The 20,159-nt window shown below is 51.8% G+C and overlaps 2 protein-coding genes across 3 annotated transcripts in view; both read right to left on the minus strand.

Annotated features, from left to right (window-relative positions):
* Positions 1 to 7,803, minus strand: part of SLC7A9 (solute carrier family 7 member 9) — a 29,228-nt gene extending 21,425 nt beyond the window's left edge. The window contains exons 1-5 of the mRNA XM_002829022.4: positions 7,221 to 7,803; positions 3,376 to 3,523; positions 2,843 to 3,085; positions 1,195 to 1,320; positions 852 to 951 (exon numbers count right to left, since the gene is read on the minus strand). Coding sequence (XP_002829068.1) covers positions 852 to 951; positions 1,195 to 1,320; positions 2,843 to 3,085; positions 3,376 to 3,523; positions 7,221 to 7,307 — 704 coding nt within the window. The 5' untranslated portion in view covers positions 7,308 to 7,803. The remainder of the gene's footprint in view (positions 1 to 851; positions 952 to 1,194; positions 1,321 to 2,842; positions 3,086 to 3,375; positions 3,524 to 7,220) is intronic.
* Positions 7,804 to 16,557: 8,754 nt separating this feature from the next.
* The window catches only part of CEP89 (centrosomal protein 89), a 100,270-nt gene continuing 96,668 nt past the window's right edge, over positions 16,558 to 20,159 (minus strand). For both annotated transcript variants that reach the window (XM_024238235.3, XM_054538841.2), the window contains one exon: positions 16,558 to 18,129. In XM_024238235.3, coding sequence (XP_024094003.3) covers positions 17,889 to 18,129 — 241 coding nt within the window. In that variant the 3' untranslated portion in view covers positions 16,558 to 17,888. The remainder of the gene's footprint in view (positions 18,130 to 20,159) is intronic.

Consider the following 20,159-nt stretch of genomic DNA (forward strand, 5'->3'; position numbering starts at 1 on the left):
GTGGGCCGAGATCTCTCCACTGCACTCCAGCCTGGGTAATAGAGTGAGACTCCGTCTCAAAAAAAGAAAAAAAAAAAAAAAAAAAAAAGACCAAAACAGAGTCTCATCCACTAAACTCAATACATAAAATTTATATGGTATTATTTATTTTTGTAGGGCAGTCCCCCAAACCATAATAGATTGAGAGAGGCTCCCAAACCTAATGATTGTCAAGGTTAAATAGAAGTGCTATTGAGTATTCTTTGTTTAATCAAGAGCTTGGGGCCGGGCGCAGTGGCTCACGCCTATAATCCCAGCACTTTGGGAGGCCGAGGAGAGAGAATTGCTTGAGTGCAGGAGTTTGAGAGCAGCTTGGGCAACACAGAGAGACTGTCTCTACAAAGCATAAAAATAAAAAATTATCAGGGCATGGCAGCTCCTATCTGTAGTCCTAGCTACTCAGAAGGCTGAGGCGGGAAGCTGGCTTGAGCCCAGGAGTTTGAGGCTGCAGTGAGCTATGATCACGTCATTGCACTCCAGCCTGGGTGACCAAGTGAGATCCTGTCTCTAAAACAAAAAACCAAAACAAAACAGAAAACCTGAGCTTGGGCCCTGGCTGCCTCTGATTTGGCTGAGCCTGTGTTGGCCCAGTGAGGGTTTTACACAGAGCACTCTGGCTGACTGAGCAGGTGTCTCAGGGAATAAAGGGGAGAGGTTGTCGCATGCTTCACAAAAAGGAAATGTGAGGGTGAATGTCAGAGTCACACCAAATCCTAGAAAGGGGAACTCATTGTTTTCCATGACAGGTGGAGTTAAAGTCGCCTGGAGAACCCCACCCACCCCCAGACTCGGGACATCTCAGGACACCTCACCATCCATCATAGGCCCAGAGTCCATTGTAAAACGCCAGGCTGATGGCTCCCACAGACAGCTGGGCGCCCTCGAAAGAATTATCAAAATTCTTTGTGTTTCCTGTAATGAAGCCAGACAGTGAACAGCGGGTGTCAGCAGGACAGATCTTGAGTGCATCTCCACGGGAAAGATGGGCATGATTGTGACCCCAGCTTATTAAACATGCCCTGAAACTAAGGATCCCTCCCACCGAGTTCCTGCCATGCTTCCTTGGAGATGGGCTCTTGGGGCAAGGCTGCTCCTGCTCCCAGTGGAAGGGCGTTTGGTGTGTGCCCGTGCAGGGCCCACCCTCCCGTGGGTCACCTTGGGCCAGGAGCACGAGCCCGCTGATGATGATGATGGCTACGATCACCAGCTTGGCTGCAGTGAAGAAGTTCTGGACGTAGCTTCCCAGCCGCACGCTCAGTGAGTTCACCGTCGAGATGAACACTGGAAGGGTGGGGACAGTTTCTGCATTTATGGTTTTCAGCAAAGCCCTGGAGTCTCCTTTCTTGTATATATTTAATTTTTATTTTTTAATTTTTAATTTTTTTTTTTTTGAGATAGAGTCTCACTCTGTCACCCAGGCTGGAGAGCGGTGGCATGATCTCAGCTCACGATCTCAGCAATCTTTGCCTCCCCGGTTCAAGCAATTCTCCTGCCTCAGCCTCCTGAGTAGCTAGGACGACAGGTGCACACCACCATGCCCGGCTAATTTTTGTATTTTTAGTAGAGAGCTTGTCTGGAGGTTCTAGCAGGGGAGCACAGCTACTCATATACCCTTGACCGAAGACCAGTCCTCCTCTATCGGGGATGGTCATCCTCTTCCACCGAGTGCACAGCTTCAGGAGGGACGCACGTGGAGCAGTGAGGGAGGAAGAGGACAGTGGCCTAGCCAGCCAGATCACCTGAATCAACACTGGTAATCAGGGGGGTGACAGATGTCCCTGCCAGATCGCCCTCACATCTAATTTTTGTAATTTTATTTTTATTTATTTATTTGAGATGGAGTCTCACTCCATCGTCCAGGCTGGAGTGCAATGGCACAGTCTCAGCTCAATGCAACCTCCACCTCCTGGGTTCAAGGAATTCTCCTGCCTCAGTATCCCCAGTAGCTGGGATTACAGGCATGTGCTACCCCACCACCCCCCTCCCCCACCCTGCTAATTTTTGTATTTTAGTAGAAATGGGGTTTTGCCATGTTGGCCAGGCTGGTCTCGAACTCGTGACCTCAATCCACCCGCCTTGGCCTTCCAAAGTGCTAGGATTACAGGCGTGGGCCACCGCACCTAGCCTCTTTTATTTTTTGAGACAGGGTCCAAGGCTCAAGTGACCCCCCTTCTCAGCCTCCCAAGTAGCTGGGACGCCAGGTGCATGCCACCACACCCAGCTAATGTTTTTATTTTTTGTAGAGGCAAGGGTCTCACTGTGTTGACCAGGCTGATCTCAAACTCTTGGCCTCAAGCGATCCTCCCACCTCAGCCCCCCAAAGTGGTGAGATTCCAAGCATGAGCCACTGCCTGCGGTCCGCCCCTACTCCCCCACCAGCCATCATATTATCTCCCAAATTCCAAGAGGGCAGATCCGAACATGCGAGTTTATGGACTTTTTAAAAGAACCTGGAGATGACCTTAGCCGGGCTGCCTCAGACGGTGAAAAATTATCAGGGTGTGGTAAGCAGCCTCCCGAGTAGCTGGGATTACAGGCACCTGCCACCACGCCGGGAGAAGAAGCTGGGCCCTGAGCCAAGGCTCTGCCCTGCAGGACAGCCAGCGGCACCCCTCCCTGCAGCACCCACGGGCCTGGGGGTCCCCAGTGTGCAGCACCCACAGGTACCACAAAGGCTGATGCCAGGCCCTGCCTGGGCTCTCACCAGAGACTTTAGCTCACTGGGGAGGAGCTGAGGGTGGAGTCCCCAGACACCCTCTATACCAGGTCTTTTCTGACCCCTGCCCTGGGCTCGGGTACTCACAGATGGCGGCGGCGGCCAGGCATTTCACAACGATTTGAGGAGGCTTGCAGCCCGCATAGAAGGGCGCGCACACATACTCGGAGAAGCTGAGGCAGATGATGGCGAAGGATGAGGGCTTGATGACGATCAGGCTGGCCCAGGAGAAGAGGTAGGCGGGGATGGGCCCGTAGGCCTCCATCAGGTAAGGATACTCACCACCTGACTTGGTGATCATTGTGCCAAGCTCCGCAAAGCACAGGGCGCCTGGAACACAGACAGGAAGGGCCCACAGGCCCCTTGTGAGGCACTGCCCCAGCCCCAGGGAGCCTTCCTCCCCCTGGAGGCTGCGCTCCTATGGAGGGGCCCACCGTGGTCCGCCCTCGCTGGATGGCCCTGAGCTCCGGCGTTGGACACTCAGTCCAGCCTGATTTACACCTGTTTGCCACACATGTGCTAAGAGGGATACTGGCAGGGTGAGGGCTGGCACAGGTAGCACCTGCCTGGCGTGACCCTGCATGCTTCCGGGGCTGCACCAGGCACCCAAGTCTCTTTACCCAGCGTCGCGAGGACCCCGCAAGCCGCCCATATGATGAGGCAGGGCCCCACAGCTTCCGTGTTGCTGAGCACAGACTTGGGGGAAACGAAGATCCCAGAGCCAATGATGGTGCCCACGATGATGGAGATGCCACTGATGAGGCCCAGCTGGGTGTGGAGGAAGGAAGAGGGCATTAGTGCCATGCCTGGACCCAGTCCAGAAGGCCAGGTACCACCCTCCCTCGGTATGGCCAGGGCAGCCACAGCCAAAGCCCATGCCCCAGACGCTTCCACCCTGAGCAGCTGCCCTGGCAACACCGGGGCACCGCTCCTGGAGCTTTCCTTACATTAACGTGATTAATTATTGTGACAGCCCCACGAGCTGGCCACACTGTGCCACCCCCATGGTACAGAGGAGGACGCTGAGGTATAGAAAGGTTAGGAGGCTGTCCGGGGTTTACAGCTAGAGAGGGGGAGACCTGGCTCAAGTTCCACGTGCCTAACCATGATCCTGTGCCCTCAATGAAAAGGCTGACTTGGCAACAGCTCGCCAATGAGAAAGGCCCTCGGGATAAGCCTAGAGTCCTGGACAGAGGCTCCATGCAGGGTGAGCAACGGAGGCCTCCCAGAAACAGAAACATTCGGGGACTCTGAACTTTCTGTGGTGCCATTTTCTTTTATCTTATTTTTATTTACTTATTTATTTAGAGTCAGATCTCTCTCTGTCGCCCAGGCTGGAGCACAGAGGTGAGATCATAGCTCACTGCAGCCTCGAACTCCTGACCTCAAACGATCCTCCCAACTCAGCCTCCCAAAGTGCTGGGATTGCAGGCGTAAGCCACCGTGCCCGGCCCAGTGCCATTTGCTAGGATGTGAGCTTTCTAAGAACAGAACCCAGCTCAAAGAGACACCAGATGGTTCCATTCCTGTGAAGTTCAAGAACAGGTGAAACTAATCCACAGCCATAGGAATTCAGGGCTGGGGCCCTGCCTAGAAAGGGGCACGAGGGAGCTTTCTGGGGTGGTACATCTGTCAAAACTCACCAAACTCAGCACTAAAGATCTGTACATTTCGGCCAGGTGCAGTGGTTTATGCCTGTAATCCCAGCACTTTGGGAGGCCGAGGCAGGCGGATCATCTGAGGTTGGGAGTTCGAGACCAGCCTGGCCAACATGGAGAAACCCCGTCTCTACTAAAAATACAAAAATCAGCCAGGCATTTTGGTGCACACCTGTTCCTAGCTACTTAGGAGGCTGAGGCAGGAGAATCTCTTGAACCCACGAGGCTGAGGTTGCAGTGAGCCACTACACTTAACTCCAGCCTGGGTGACAGTGAGACTCTGTCTCAAAAAAAAAAAAAAAAAAAAAAAAAAAAAACTGCACACTACAATGTATGTAAATTACACACCAATCAAGGAGGCAAAAAAAGTCCAACTCAAGCCCTACTCATAACACTTGTCCTCAGAAGCAGCCCCGGCCAGATCTCCAGAGCCTGAAGTTTCCAGCACCCGTGTTCACCTGTCTGGGAAGAGGCTGGGCTTGGAGTCAGATTGCAGGGATGAGGGGCTCCCAGCTGCAGGCTGCCACCCTGAGGACTCTGCACACACCAGCGGGATCCCTGGGGAGCAGCGTCCGCTTTCAGGGCCAGGGCGCACTTCCAGGACAGGGCGGGGACGGGCTCAGCTCTCCTCCTCATCTCAGCCCTGCCCAGGACTGGCAGTTTGGCTCCAGAATCCTCCCTCCTGCTGAGGGACTGCCTGGGTTCTGATGTGGGTGAGGTCTGCATTCACCCTGAAGCTGCCTGACTGAGGGGTAGACCTAGCTCAGATTTTCGGTTTTTAGAGTCAGGGTCTCTCTCTGTCACCCAGGCTTGGAGTGCAATGGCGCGATCATGACTCACTGCAGCCTCGATCTCCTGGGCTCAAGCGATCCTCCCACCTCAGCCTCCCAAAGTGCTAAGGTTACAGGCGTGTGCCGCCACACCTGTCCCCAGCTCAGAAGACACATCTGGGGATTTCTCAGCTGTGCTCTGTGGCCACTGGGCCCACCAGGGTTCCAAGAGGCCCTTGCTGAGATCAGGCCTGAGACTGGCAGAGAGGGAGAGTGCTGCAGCCCATTGTCTACCTCCTGGGTACCCCAGTCCCAGGCCAAGCCATTCAGGCCATTGCCAGCCCCCTGGTCAAGCCCTAAAGCCTTGGTGCCATCCCTCCTCCATCCCCTCTGCTGCCAGGCATGGGAGCTCTCGGAGGCCCCGCCCACACCTCTGCCCTGGTAGCGGAAGCCATCCTGAGCTCACCTGGGGCTGCCTTTCCTCATCCTAGGAGCCTGAAGCCCTCCCCACCCCTCCATGCTCAGCACCTGCGGCTCCCAACTGCCTGGGACTGGGGCGGTGTGCTGTGTTGAGCTCCTTTCTGCCTTCCCCCCAGCCCCAAGCTCCCTTTCCCTGCAGGCCCAGGGCCAGCCCCAGCTGCTCACTGCAGCCCAACTCAGAGCAGCTGCCCCTGGTAGATGCCTCTAAGACAGAACGGGCTATGCTGGGGGCAGTACTTCCCATCACTACAGCCATTCAGATATAAGAAGTACAGGCATTTAGAGGGGACTCAACCATCAGAATGCCCTCTCTGGCTGAGCACAGTGACTCATGCCTATAATCCCAGCACTTTGGGAGCCTGAGGTGGGAGGAACGCTTGAGCCTAGGAGTTCCAGACCAGCCTGGGCAACACAGCAAGACACTGACTCTACAGAAATAATTTTTTTGAAAAGTTAAAAATTTGGCAGGGCATTGTGGTGCACCCCTGTAGTCCCAGCTACTCAGGAGGCTGAGGCAGGAGGATCGCTTGAGCCCAGGAGGTCGAGGCTGCAGTGAGCTATGATTGCACCACTGCACCCCAGCCTGGGTGACAGAGCAAGACCCTGTCTCTAAAAATTTTTTTTTTTAATTTTTAAAAAGAAGGCCCTTTCTGACCATTCCTGGAAAGGCCATTAGTTTGAACAAAAATATTGGCCCGTCTGGACACTTGCTCAACACACAAAAGCACCTAGGTATGAACTTAAAATAATATGTGGGCCAGGCAAGTTGGCTCACGCCTGTAATCCCAACACTTTGGGAGGCCGAGGTGGGCGGATCACTTGAGGCCAGGAATTGGAGACCAGCCTAGCCAATATGGTGAAACCTCGTCTCTACTAAAAATACAAAAATTAGCCAGGCATAGTGGCACATGCCTGTAGTCCCAGCTACTCAGGAGACTGAGGCAGGAGAATTGCTTGAACCCAGGAAGCAGAGGTTGCAGTGAGCTGAGATCACACCACTGCACTCCAGCCTGGGTGACAGAGCAAGACTCTGTCTCAAAAAAAAAAAAAAAAAGAATATGCAGCCGGGTGCACTGGCACACGCCTGTAATTCCAGCACTTTGGGAGGCTGAGGCAGGAGGATCACCTGAGGCCAAGAGTTCGAGACCAGCCTGGCCAACATGGCGAAACCCTGTCTCTACTAAAAATACAAAAATTAGCCGGGTGTGGTGGCGGGCGCCTAAAATCCCAGCTACTCAGGAGGCTGAGTCAGAAGAATCCCTTGAACCGGGGAGGTGGAGGTTGCAGTGAGCTGAGATGGCGCCACTGCACTCTAGCCTGGGTGACAGAGCAACACTCCATCTCAAAAAAAAAAAAAAAAAAAGATGCAGAGTTTCCTGGCGAGAGGGAAAGAGAAGTAAGTCCAGAGATTATCCCTTTACAGATGTACTTCACAAATCAAAGAGTACATCTTCTGCCGTGTCACTAGGGATCGGCCCGGATTTCACTCCCTGCACCCCTCGTTCAGACGCCTTTGCCTAACCTGCAAAGGGGCTGCCCCACCAGAGACTGCCTTACCTCCTTTTGGAGATTGGTGGTCTTAGGCTCTTGGCTCTGCATCGACTTCTCATCCTCTCTCCGCTTTCTCAGGCCAGTATCCCCCATGTTTCCTCCTGCTGGTTCCAGGAGACTGCAAGGAGGGCGCACAGCTAAATCTTGGTTCAGCAGCAGCAGACAAGATGCAAGTGCAAGCTCGGCCTGGACTAGGGGAGCTGGCTCCAAAAGCACAGTGTTGGTTATTGCCGCAGGTGGGGGCCGCTGCCAGTCCCATAGGGCTCATGCACTGGGCCCCAGAGTCAAAGTCGGTCATTAACATTGTCCAGGCAGGGGAACACAGCTCCCCGCTGCTCTCCAAAGCTCAGCTGCTTGCTTAGCTCTCTCCCAGACAGGCCCCGGGAGCCTCCTGGCCCACGTGCCTGTGCCTTGAAAGTCATTCTACCTCTACGGTCCAACTTCATTTTTTTTTCAAAAGTAAAAAGAAATATTTAACAACATCCTGGGCTGGGCACAGTGTCTCAGGCCTGTAATCCCAGCACTTTGGGAGGCTGAGGTGGGCGGATCACTTGAGCCCAGGAGTTTGAGACCAGCCTGGCTAACGTGGCGAAACCCCGTCTCTACTAAAAATGAAAAAAAAAAAAAAAAAAAAAAAAAATTAGCTGGGTGTGGTGGTGGATGCCTGTAATCCCAGCTACTCGGGAGGCTGAGGCAAGAGAAGTACTTGAACCCGGGAGGCAGAGGCTGCAGTGAGCCAAGATCGTGCCACTGCACTCCAGCCTGGGCCACAGAGCGAGATTCTGTTTCAAAATATATATATATATAAAATAAAAAAATGAAAATATTGTGGAATGTATTTATCAGAATCAAGTCCAGGTAAGGAGCGTCTGTCTTATAATTCCTTCCCAAGATTAAAGGCACTCCCATACATCACAGATCCACAATACAGGTACTTTTTCTTTGTACTTTTTAAGTTTTTACAATATTTTTTATAAAGACAGGAGTCTCGCTATTTGCCCAGGCTGGCCTCCAACTCCTGGGCTCAAGCAGTCCTTCCACCTTGGCCTCCCAAAGGGCTGGGATTTCAGGGGTGAGCCACCGCGCCTGGCCAGGTACTTTTTCATTGAGTGATGAAAGGAATGAAAACATTGCCAAGGAAACCCAGTTCCAGACTGAACTAGGAGATAACCATGCACCATTGTACCCTCTCTCTAAACAAATTCTCTATCCAGGTCCCGGCCAGGAGAGCCATGAGCCTTTCTATCACCCACTGACCTTACCTTCCTCCGTGACCTTGCAGAGCTGGAGGAGCTGTGGCCCAGCTGACCGCCCGTGCCTGCACGGTCCAACCCTAGGAATGGCCATGTCTTGTGCCCAGGAGCGAAGGAAGTCCAGAAGGTACAGAGGTCAATAAGGGTAATTATTAAACACCTTTTTTGTTTTTGCAATGAAGCTTAGATACGCCACACAAAAAAGGGGAGGGTCAGGCAGACCAATTTCTCTCCAAAACCGTTTTGTTCATTTGTGTCTAGGTCAGATTATTTTTTTAAAACCAGATGGTCCCAAATCGTCTACACTTTTTACCTAAAGATAAAATAAATTATGCCTTCTTTTATCTTTGGGAATCAGAGGAGATAAACTTTGGAACCAATTCTTTAATTGCCTTAATAGGCTGTATTTAAAACCCAAGTCAGGCAGCTCAAACAGGAACTGCTGTGTGTGCGTAACTCAGCTGTTGGTCAGTTTCCTCCCCGCCCAGGAATTTCCCCCAAGCCACGGGCCTGCCTCTGGCTGAGCCCGTCCCACTCCTCTTTACCAGTGATGGGGCTTCACCACTTGGAATCACAAGCAGGCCTGAGGCAATGCAGGCCCCCGTGTCCTCCCTGCAGCTGCGGCCAAATGCCCATCAGGTTTGGCTGTAGTGCTGTACACGTAGCCATGTCCTGGCTCATCACAAGGGACACAAAACCTTCCCCATCGGGGAAACGGAGGGGGACAGGCAACACAAGGCCAGGAAGCTCTGGTCCCCATCCAGGGCTGCCAGGGTCTGGATCTCTCTGGGAGGGAGCAGAGGTTCTCCCGCACTACAATTGGACCTAGGCTCAGGCGGCAGCCTCAGGGGTCAGCACTAAGCCCTTTCAGATAGGGAAGGAATCACCTTATGAGACCTTATGAGACAGTCTGGCACAGCATAAGCACTACGTCTGAAGCATCGTAGCGGTTACCTTCAGCCAAAACTCTGGTAGCTTTGCTTTGGGCCAAACTTAATTGCATCCCAGATATCAGATGGAAGCAAAGGTCAGGGATGGAAGGAGCTAGGCCAGTCTCTGGGGGTCAGTTTGGGAGCAGTTTGGGGCAAGCAGACCTGAGAGAGGCACAGGTTTCTCTGAAAGCCGTCCGCAGAGCACAGGGACCGTTGGTGTCCCAGAGGCATGGTCCTGATTTAGAAGTTGGTCACCTCCCATCTTGGGAGGGCCCAGCCTGTTTACCTGCCTGCCATGCCCAGAGCACTGAGCAGAGAGGCTGGCAGCAGGTCCTGCCACCCTAGACAGAACCTGCCCATTGGCTTGCTGGGGTCATTCCTCCTAATGTTGCAGCACTCATCATAGCACCTGGCACAACCATGTTTGCAAAACACTATAGAATACCCCCGGGTCAAAAGTGCTCCTGGCAGGCTGACAGGAAACCACGTGAGGAGGGCAGGGTGGGGCAGTGGTCCCCGCTGAGGCCAGATAGCCCTGCAACCTCACCCACTACCCACATGGGCTCAGGCAGCGCTGCCAGGATCAGGGTCTGAATCTGCAAAGTGGGGCTAGCAACAGGCGCCTCCTCACGGAACACATTGAACTTCCGTGTTCCATGAATGTCCAGGACCAGCCCTCTGGTCTTCCTGGGCCTCTTCCAAGTGCCGAGTTTGGAACGTCGGGGTGTGAGCGTCCTTTGTTAAGTCAGAAACCTCCACTTCAGTTCATTTTGGGTCCACGGTGAGCATTTCTTAAGCCTGTTTCTTAAAGTTGTGTTTTTCACCGCAGTCCCACCCTCTCCCTCCCTTGAATACACAGAAAGTATTCAAGTAATTCTCATAAGCTCTTCCTCATGGAAAATAATACGGATTTCATTTAAAAAGCAAAATTTTCCTCAGTTCTTGAAGACCATTGGTTCATTGTGTATCCAGTGCTTCTGCCATGTGGCTAAAGTTTCACCTCCCTGCTGTCAAATTTTTTTTTTTTAGATGGAGTCTCACTCTGTCGCCCAGGCTGGAGTGCAGTGGCATGATCTCGGCTCACTGCAACCTCTGCCTCCTGGGTTCAAGTGATTCTCCTGTCTCAGCCTCCTGAGTAGCTGGGATTACAGGCATCCACCACCATGCCTGGCTAATTTTTTTATTTTTAGTAGAGATGGGGTTTCACCATGTTGGCCAGGTTGGTCTTGAACTCCTGACCTCAAGTGATCCGCCTGCCTCGGCCTCCCAAAGTGCAAATCCTACTGTCATTTCTACCATTTTTTTATTTTTGAGACTTGCTCTGTCACCCAGGCTGGAGTGCAGTGTCATGATCTCAGCTCACTGCAACCTCCGCCTCCCAGGTTCAAGCGATTCTCCTCCCTCAGCCTCCCGAGTAGCTGGTACTACATGTGTGACAACATACCCGGCTAATTTTTGTATTTTTAGTAGAGACAGGGTTTCACCATGTTGGCCAGGCTGATCTTGAACTCCTGACCTCAAGTAATCCACCTGCTTCAGCCTCCCAAAGTGCTGGGATTACAGGTGTGAGCCACCGCACCCGGCCAACCACTCTATTTCTTAAGTTTCTGCTAAAGACTCTTGACCTTCATTTTCAACCCGTGCTTTTCCCTTCTGATTGCAAAAATGCTTGCAGTGTGAAGATCTTTACACCATCTACATTTTATCTTATATTTGGTGCACATTTGGTTTCAGTTGGGGAGGGTAAAATGCTTCTCTCCACCCTTCTGGGTTCTTTGGTTGGGCTTCGAATTGAGACTAATGGGAGGAAAACTGTTTTAATTATGTGTATATGCAACAGAGTCCCACAAAACAGGAGACTTGAAGAAGGGCCAAATGACTAAACCCTATATAGCATCCTGAGCTATATAAGGATTAGGGGCTTGGGGCTTCTGGGGCAGGTAGGGACTAGTAATGGGATGGTGAGGGGAGGAAATGCATGGTGAATAAAGGTCGTCTTGTTATGCAGATGTAAGTCCCTCAGGTAATAAAAGTTGTCTCTTCCTGGTACAGATACTTGTACTAATGTAGATTTCCTTCATGACATAAATTTCTTTTGCAAAGGGCAGCTTTTCAGAGCTATACCTGTTGTGTCTGCAGTTTCTCAGATAACCAGCTCAAAATATTCCAAAGAAGTATAATTTGGGGTGATATCTATCTGGTCTCCTACAGTCATATTTTGGGGGTGGTGTGTCCTGAGCCCCAACATTTCCTTCTCCTGTGATGGTTTGTGTCTGAGACAGGGTCTCTTGGTCCCATGCTAGAGTGCAATGGCATGATCACAGCTCACTCCAGCCTTTACCTCTTGGGCTCAAGCGATCCTCCCATTTCAGCCTCTCAAAGTGCTGAGATTACAGGCGTAAGCCATTACACCTGGCCTCCTGTGATGGTTTTAAAGACGTCTTTAATCCCATAGTGTCAGTCCATTTCTGCACAGCCTCTGGGCTGCCCAGCTGGGTGGCTTGTTCTCTAATTCACTGTCCTCGTGACAGAGGCAGGGTCTTGGGCAAACATTCAGGCAGAGGCTGAATCTTCCTTTACCGCTGAAAGCTTGTTCCAGACCTGCCTTCAAGTTTTCACTTTCTCCTATTCATTAAGTTCACTCGGTCTTGTATTCCTTCCCACTGCTGCTGACAGTAGCACTTGGGAATTTGGAGGGGGACCCAAAAGACAGAAATAACTGGCATACTACCACAGATAGAAGAAGTGTTTGTTCTCTTACTACCTGAATTCCAACCAGAAGAACTAGTGATGAGTTAGTGATGTGCAAAGCCTTTCGATGTCAGGGACATGCTATCTAGCCATAAAACAATTAGCAAGGAAAGCATAATTTCAAAACTCTTATCTAGGAACAATCTATATACATCCAACAACTATTGGAACAGTACAATTCTGCCTTCGAACTTTGTCCATCATTTTTATGTGTTCCAAGTAATATGGTTTTTCATTAAATAACCTGCGTGGGGAAGACAGTTGCAGCATGCTGTCAAAACATGACTTCCCATCCTGCTCCCTTCCCCACCGACCTCGTCACTATTCATGGTCGCTGCCTCTTTTATCAACCACAGTGGCCACACATGATGAAAGTTGTGATCGCTGCTGATTTTGGGGAAAGAGGGTTCTGTGTCATCAAACATCTTTAATAAAGAGTTACTATTTTTGGGGCCAGGTGCTGTGGCTGTGTGCCTGTAATCTCAGCACTTTGTGAGGCCGAGGCAGGGGGATTGCTTGAGACCAGGAGTTTGAGACCAACCTGGGCAACATAGCAAGCCCCTGTCTTTACGAAAAGAATTTAAAAATATTATCCAGGCATGATGGTGTGCACCTATAGTCCCAGCTACTCTTGGGAGGCTGGGGTGGGAGGACTGCTTGAGTCCAGGAGTTCAAGGCGGCAGTGAGCTATGATCATGCCACTGGACTCCAGTCTGGGTGACAGATGGAGACTCTAACATAGGAAGTTACCATTTTTTGTAATCTTGTTTCTGTCTGCCCAGCATCCACAACTTGAGGGAACTGTCCCTTTCTGTGGGACACTGGTGGGCTACCAACCAAAGGACCTCACTTCTCTGGCCACACGGGAGGGCTCAGGATGTCAGCCAAGGTCAGCCAAGAGGCCATTGTCTTCCAGGATTTGCTATCTGAGTGAAGCACAGGGTAGACTGACGGTGTTCAACTACTGAGACCCCCACCCCAAGGCTATTCCGGCTTCTGTCCTTCTCAAAACATGGTGGAAGCCACACAGTGTACATTGCCAAAATATTTCCTTCTTTCCCTTAACATTGGGCAGTATAGTTTCTGTTGCTTGCAACCCAGCCCTGGTATGCTACATATACTACAATGGACCCTTCACTTTCAAAGAATTATTCTTTAATAAAATACTCAGGACCCTCCTGACCAGGTGAAATAGATGCTTCAGATTCCTGATGACCCAAGGCAGCAATGCTCTCACCTCAGTGCACTCTCCCTCTCTCATCCATACCCTCTGTAGAGTGCTGACACACGGGTGGACTGTGGAACAAGGGGATGGCGGCCCAGAGCACCCAGCACAGACACAGGGAGCCAGCCTGGGTCCTCAGCAGCAGGTGGCATGCCCAGATCCAGGAAGCAGCCTCATGCGCTCCGTAGGTTTGAAGTCTCCATAGCCCAACCTGGGTCCTCACTACCTCTGTCCTGTTGTTTGCAGACATTGGGCCTGCAAACAGCCCAGCAGGGCCCTGCAGGTGAATATCAACTACAAAAGCCGCCCTTCTTCTTTCTCTCCAAAACCCTCCTACCCAGTCCACCCCTAGTCAAAAATGAGGAAAAGAGCCGAGCCTGAGGCTGGGGATGGTGGCTCATGCCTGTAATCCCAGCACCTTGGGAGGCCGAGGTGGGCGGATCACTTGAGGTCAGGAGTTTGAGACCAGCCTGGCCAATGTGGCAAAACCCTGTCTCTACTAAAAATAAAAAAAAAATTAGATAGGCGTGGTGAGACACACCCTGTAATCCCAGCTATTCTGGAGGCTGAGGTGGGAGAATTGCTTGAACCTAGGAGGTGGAGGTTGCAGTGAACCGAGATCGCACCACTGCACTCCAGCCTGGTTGACAAAGCAAGACTGTTTCAATTAAAAAAAAAAAAAAAAAGAGCCGAGGCTGGAAGGGCAGCAGGTTTCCTGCCCAGCTTTGGGGCCATGGACTCACACCTTGAGAAAACCAAGAGAGGCCCAACGAGCTGTACCCATCCCCTCTCCCACTCCTGGCTGCAGCCACTCCTTACCTGTGGACCCCCGCCCAGCTGTGACCCAGCAGAGAGGTGCCACAAATCTGGGCACACTGAGCCCTCCCCATGCTGCCCAGCCAAGTTTTGAGTGGATGATGTTTCCAGTCTTACTCAAGAATTCAGATGTCAGCCCAGCCCCATCCCAAGAGGCTCAGCCTCCTGCTGTGGGCTCTGTATCCGGCTCAAGCCCTCCCTGCTGGAAGAGCTGCCCGGGCCCGGGGAGGGCTCTCCTGAGCCACCCACACTGGGGCCTGTGCCTTTCATTCCCGCCGACGATACAGGTAGGGGAGGGGGTGAGGAGCCAGTGACAGCTGCGCTCCAGAGGCTAAATGCTAGGCCACCCTTGGCCTTAAATCTCTGTCCTCTCAACACAGTTATTGACAACACCACCAAGCGCTGATGAGGATGCAGAGCAACCGGAACTTGCGCAGAGGTTGGTGGTGGGAAAGTAAAATGACACAAACACTCAGGAAGCAGGCCTGGGTGTTATTTCTCTTTTAATTGTCTATATAACAAAATCCACTGTTGTCACTGTTTTCCAGCATATAGTTCAGTGGCATTAAGGGCATTCAGGACAGCTCTCATGACAGACTCACACCCACATGCACACCTGGTGCCCCAGCCTGCTTTGTCCACTGTCTCCATTTCCCCAGGGCTGCTTTTACTTTTTATTTTATTATTTTCGAGACAGGGTCTCACCCGGTTGCCCAGGCTGGAGTGCAGTGGCATGATCATAGGTCACTGCAGCCTCAACCTCCCAGGCTCAAGTGATCCTCCCACCTCAGCCTCCTGAGTAGCTGAAACCATAGGTGCCACCACCATGCCCAGGGCTGCTTTTAAATAATGGCAAAGCCAGCAAGGCTCACTCGAGTGCCTGGGTCATGTTCTACAGCTGCTTGACCAGGAATCTTCCAGTGCCATATGAAACCTCACCAGGACCAAGAAAGAGAAGGGTTCCCTGCTCAGACCAGACACTTGCAGCATGGGGAAGGAGGAGCCCCTCCCAGCAGACCCAGTTCTCCTCTGTGCAGTCCGGCCTTATTTCCCGCCCAAGCTCCGGCCAAACCCCCTCCTGCTTCTCTGAGTGCCTGCTGTGCTCCTGGGGGCCCTCTCCACCCTTCTGTAGCTCCTGAAACCTCGTCCACTCTGCAAGGGCCAGGGCGTTCCAGTTCCTTCCAGAAGCACCCCAATGTTTCTGTCCTTTCCTGGAACCTCACAAGCGCCTGGGTGCCTCTCTGCCTTGCCTGCCCCGCCCTTCTTGGCATCCTGGACTCGTGGCTTCTCTGCCCACTTCCTATGGCACCCAGCAGGAGGCTGGGCAGAAGATAGGGTCTGTGGGACACCTGCCCTTGCCCTGGTCACAGTGCCATTCAGGAGTCCCCACACTTGCAAAGTACGTTTGCACTGTGTGAAAAACTTAAAGCAGAAACATAAGAACAAAAGTGGACACTTCTCAAAAGAATAAAATGTTTGCATAAAATAGGCAGAAAGACAGGGATGTCAACAGTGGTTCTCTAGGTCACGACGGCAGCAGCAGCGTTCCTGCTGACAAGCACCCCTGCCCCGCGCAGCCACGCTGGGCTGCCGCCACCTGTCAGCCTGTCTACAGGAGGCTGCAGAACGGCCGTAAATGCCTTTGAAATAGCATCACAGTTATTTGTTAGGTCATCTCCTAGGGAGATGATACACAGTTTTCAATCCCGTTGAGTCTTTCTACCGCTTGTAAAATAAAATAAAATTACAATGATTCAACTGTTGACAAGCTTATAGAGTCATAAAGGAACTATGACTTTCTATCTCACCCTTCCGTCTGGCAATCAAAGATCACATGTAGAACTTCTACACATGACCGAGGACCAGTACTGGGGCCTCCTTCCCACCTGAAACAAGACGGGACTTCACTGCGAGGGGCTCTGAAAAGGAGATGCTGCAGGGTGCCACCCCTGAGTCCCACAGTTAGGGTCCTTTGTAGCCCAATGTCCCCAAGTCCCTCCAGCAGGCCTGGGACTGAATGGTTCTGAGCGGCTGGGGTAATTTTCCTGAGGAGGTGGCACATCATCTAACACACATGGGACAGAACCACGGCCCCCCTGGTATGTTTCTTGGTGGTGGCAGTGGGGCAGGGACTCTATCTTAGCTCCAAGCCAGGGCTCTCATTACATGGGTGGGGAGCTGTGTGGCTCCAGAATAAATTACCTTCCCAGACCAGGCGCAGTGGCTCATACCTATAATCCCAACACTTTGGGAGGCCTAGGCAGGAGGACTGCTTGAAGCTAGACGTTTGAGACCAGCTTGGGCAACATAGCAAGACCCCATCTCTTAAAAAAGAAAATTTTTTTTTTTGAGACAAAGTCTCACTCTTGTTGCCCAGGCTGCCCAGGCTGGGGTGCAATGGCGTGATCTTGGTTCACTGCAACCTCTGCCTTTCAGGTTCAAGCAATTCTCCTGCCTCAGCCTCCCAAGTAGCTGGGATTACAGGCACCCACCACCATGCCCAGCTAATTTTTGTATTTTTAGTAGAGATGGGGTTTCACCATGTTGGCCAGGCTGGTCTCGAACTCCTGGCCTCAGGTGATCCGCCTGCCTTGACCTCCCAAAGTGCTGGGATTACAGGAGTAAGCCACCATGCCTGGCCTACAAAAATTTTTTTTTACAAAATTAGCCAGGCATGTTAGTGTATACCTGTCATCTCACCTACTCGGGAGGCTGGGAAGGGAGGATCGCTTGAGCCTGGAGGTCAGGGCTGTGGTGATTACACCACTGCATTCCAGCCTGGGTAACAGAGTGAGACCCTGTCTCAAAACAAACAAAAATAACAACTAAACAAAAGAGAATAAAGTACTTGCTCAGGAGGATAGAGAAGGGCTAGGGGAGAGGGCAGAAAAGGTTTATACAACTTAGAGGGCATGAACAGCAGCACCTTGGTTTTTTTTTTTTTTTACCAAACAAGAAAAGGCCCCCAGAGCTCATGCACAGCTATCATCAGGGCCGCTGCCATGGCCTGGCTCCTCGGGTGACACTTCCCCATCTGACCCATGGCATGAGGGCTCAGCTGCCCGTCCAACCCTTCCAGCACTTCCCAGCTGCAGACCTAGGAGCTGGAAGGCAGGCCCGCTCAGCAGGCCACCTACTCACCAGAGCAGTGGGTGTCATAGAGCTCATCTCAGTGGCAATGTGGCCAGAGAACATGCCCTGGCTAAAACATATTTCAGCAGCACGTTATTAAAATAAAGCACAATGGGCCAGGTGCAGTGGCTCTCATGTGTCATTCCCGCACTTTGGGAGGCCAAGGCAGGAGGACAGCTTGAGGCCAGGAGTTCAAGACCAGCCTAAGCAACATAGCAAGACCTCATCTCAACAAAAAAGAAAAAAATTAGCTGGGCCTGACGGTGCACACCTGAGGTCCCAGCTACTCAGGAGGCTGAAGCAGAAGGATCTCCAACATGTTTGAGGCTGCCGTGAGCTATGATTGCACCACTGTACTCCAGCATGGGCAACACAGTGAGACCCTAGCTCTAAAAAAAAAAAAATTTTTAAAATAAAGCAAAATGTTATCAATGGATTAAACTCTGAGACCATTTACTTCTTCCCTGCCGCGCAGCGTTCAGTGGGCTTACGCACCTCCGGCTGCCACCATGGGCTGCCCTCCAGGGAAGGCCTGTGCGAGGCAGACCTTTCAGGCCAGAGGAGCCTACACCACGGGCTCCCGCAGATTCTGGCAGGTGGGGGCAAGAGTCTTCAGGTCATAGGAGCAGACATCGCAGCCGTCCAGCAGGTCTGCCTGAGAGACGCCATTGAGGCTGGGGGCCACCATAGCTCTGGGGTTGTCCTGCACGCCTGTCCTCGTGAGTGTGTCCTGGAGAAGTTCTCGGATTCTTCGGTTTTCCCTGAAGGTAGATTCCCAAATAACTTCAAGTTCACCTTCCATTTCTCTGAGGGAAATAAGTTTAAAATGGCACAATTTTAAAAATAATATAGAGCCCATATGAATCCCAAAGTAGCAAGAACTCAAAACAGAAGAACGCTAATGGCAGGGAACAGAGCCCTCGGTGCCTGGGTTCTGAAGCAAGCGCTCAGTGTGGAATGAAGCGGCTGGTGCCCTGGGAATGGGGAGCAGCAGGACAGCCCAGGCTGGGGCTCAGTGTGGAATGAAGCGGCCAGTACCTGGGAATGGGGAGCAGCAGGACGGCACAGGCATTTCTCTTCCCTCTATGTTCTGCCCTTGACCTTGGTGCCAGTGCAATCCCTGTTTTCTCTCAAGAATGAACTTGGGCGTGTTGAATAAGGAACTGCAGGAACTGCAGGGCTGGCCTTGGCCAGCCAGACGCTCTAGCACGATGGCCTGGCCGCAGGCACCCACACAGCCCCTCCTGTGTCCCGTCTGCTTGTCCACTGTGACCTTGCCAGCACTCAGCGAACTTCCACAGGTCTTCCACTCCATACAGCCCAGAGCTAAGAGCGAGTCAGGGGGTGAGGTGGGGGACCTGAGGAGATAGACTCATTGCCAAGATGGAGAAGATTGGCCTGGCCCATGTGCCGGGATGGGGAGGCCCTGAGGGACCGAGTCATGTGAGGTTGGAAAGAGCCACACGGCAGCGTTTCCAGAACCAGGATGCAGTGCCCTGTGGTGTGCTGGGGAGACAGGACAGATGAAGGTGGCCACATCCTCACAGGGCCACAGTCCACTGGGAATAGACCAGGACACCAGCCACACCTCACAAGGTGCTGAGCCCCATCGGGGAGCATGGCCAGGCTGGAGAGGCCAGCTCCTTCCCGGACACTGCCAGATGGTTCTGGAAAATGTTGGAAACTGGATTCGCAGGTGGACTTCACACCATGGTTTAAAGAGCGGGACACTGAAGTTCAGGGAGGCCAGTGATGTGCCCACTTGGCCAGAATCACTTTTCTTATGAACGTTCCTTCCTTCCAAGGCCCCTGATGCCCACTGTGTGGTGAGAACAACTTAATTAAACTATGTCTAAAAAAGCCCCAGCCTGGGCAACATGTGAGACCTCATCTCTACAAAAAACTTAAAAATTAGCTGGGCCCACGTGGTGGCATGCAGCTGTATTCCCAGCGACTCCGGAGGCTGAGGCAGAAGGATGACTTGAGCCCAGAAATTTGAGGCTGCAGTGAGCTGAGATTGTGCCACTGTACTTTAGCCCAGGCAACAGAGCAAGACCTTGTATTTAAAAAAAAAAAAAAAACCCCAGACTTTGGTTTTCTGAAGATATTTGGTAAATTATAGCAATCATGTTTAAATGTATGGTTGAACTCGAAAGAACAGGCAGTCTCTAAGGGCAGAAAAAATGAAGCCTAAACTGAAACCAAAGTGGCAGACAAAGTATTAGTTGCTTTGAGGACAAAAGTCAATGCCAAACTCTGGATGTCTGTAGACTGAGCGATCATGCAGATCAAGAGTGACAGAAAATCTCAGGGCCCACTCTTGTCCAAGTTTCTCTTCCTCCTAGAGGCACTGTGAAGGTAGGTGAGTGGAGGATGTGAAGGACCCTCAAAGAAAGGAGGGGTGGGTGGGAGACCTGCAGATCTTCAAAGGAAACCTGTTCTGAAAGGCCAGGCATCGCCTGGAGACCAGAGCCACCGGCCTGCTCTCAAATGGATCTGGAGTGTGAGTCTACACTGTTCCCCATGAGTGGGGATCCCCAGGCCCTGACTGCAGTGAATGAAGAGTTTAAAAAAGTTGGGCACAGTGGCTCATGCTCGTAATCCCTGCTACTTGGGAAGCTAAGGCAGGAGGATGGCTTGAGCCCAGGAGTTTGAGGCTGCAGTAAGCTATGATCACACCACTGCACTCCAGCCTGGGCAACAGAGCCAGACCCTGTCTATAAGTAGTAATAATAATAATAATAGAAATAACAGAAATAAAATACCTAATCAAAAATTAATAAAATCTCTCAAAAAAATGAAACAAAACTGGCTCATGCCTATAATCCCAGCTATA

Source organism: Pongo abelii, chromosome 20, assembly GCF_028885655.2.
Source record: "Pongo abelii isolate AG06213 chromosome 20, NHGRI_mPonAbe1-v2.0_pri, whole genome shotgun sequence".
Taxonomy (NCBI): domain Eukaryota; kingdom Metazoa; phylum Chordata; class Mammalia; order Primates; family Hominidae; genus Pongo; species Pongo abelii.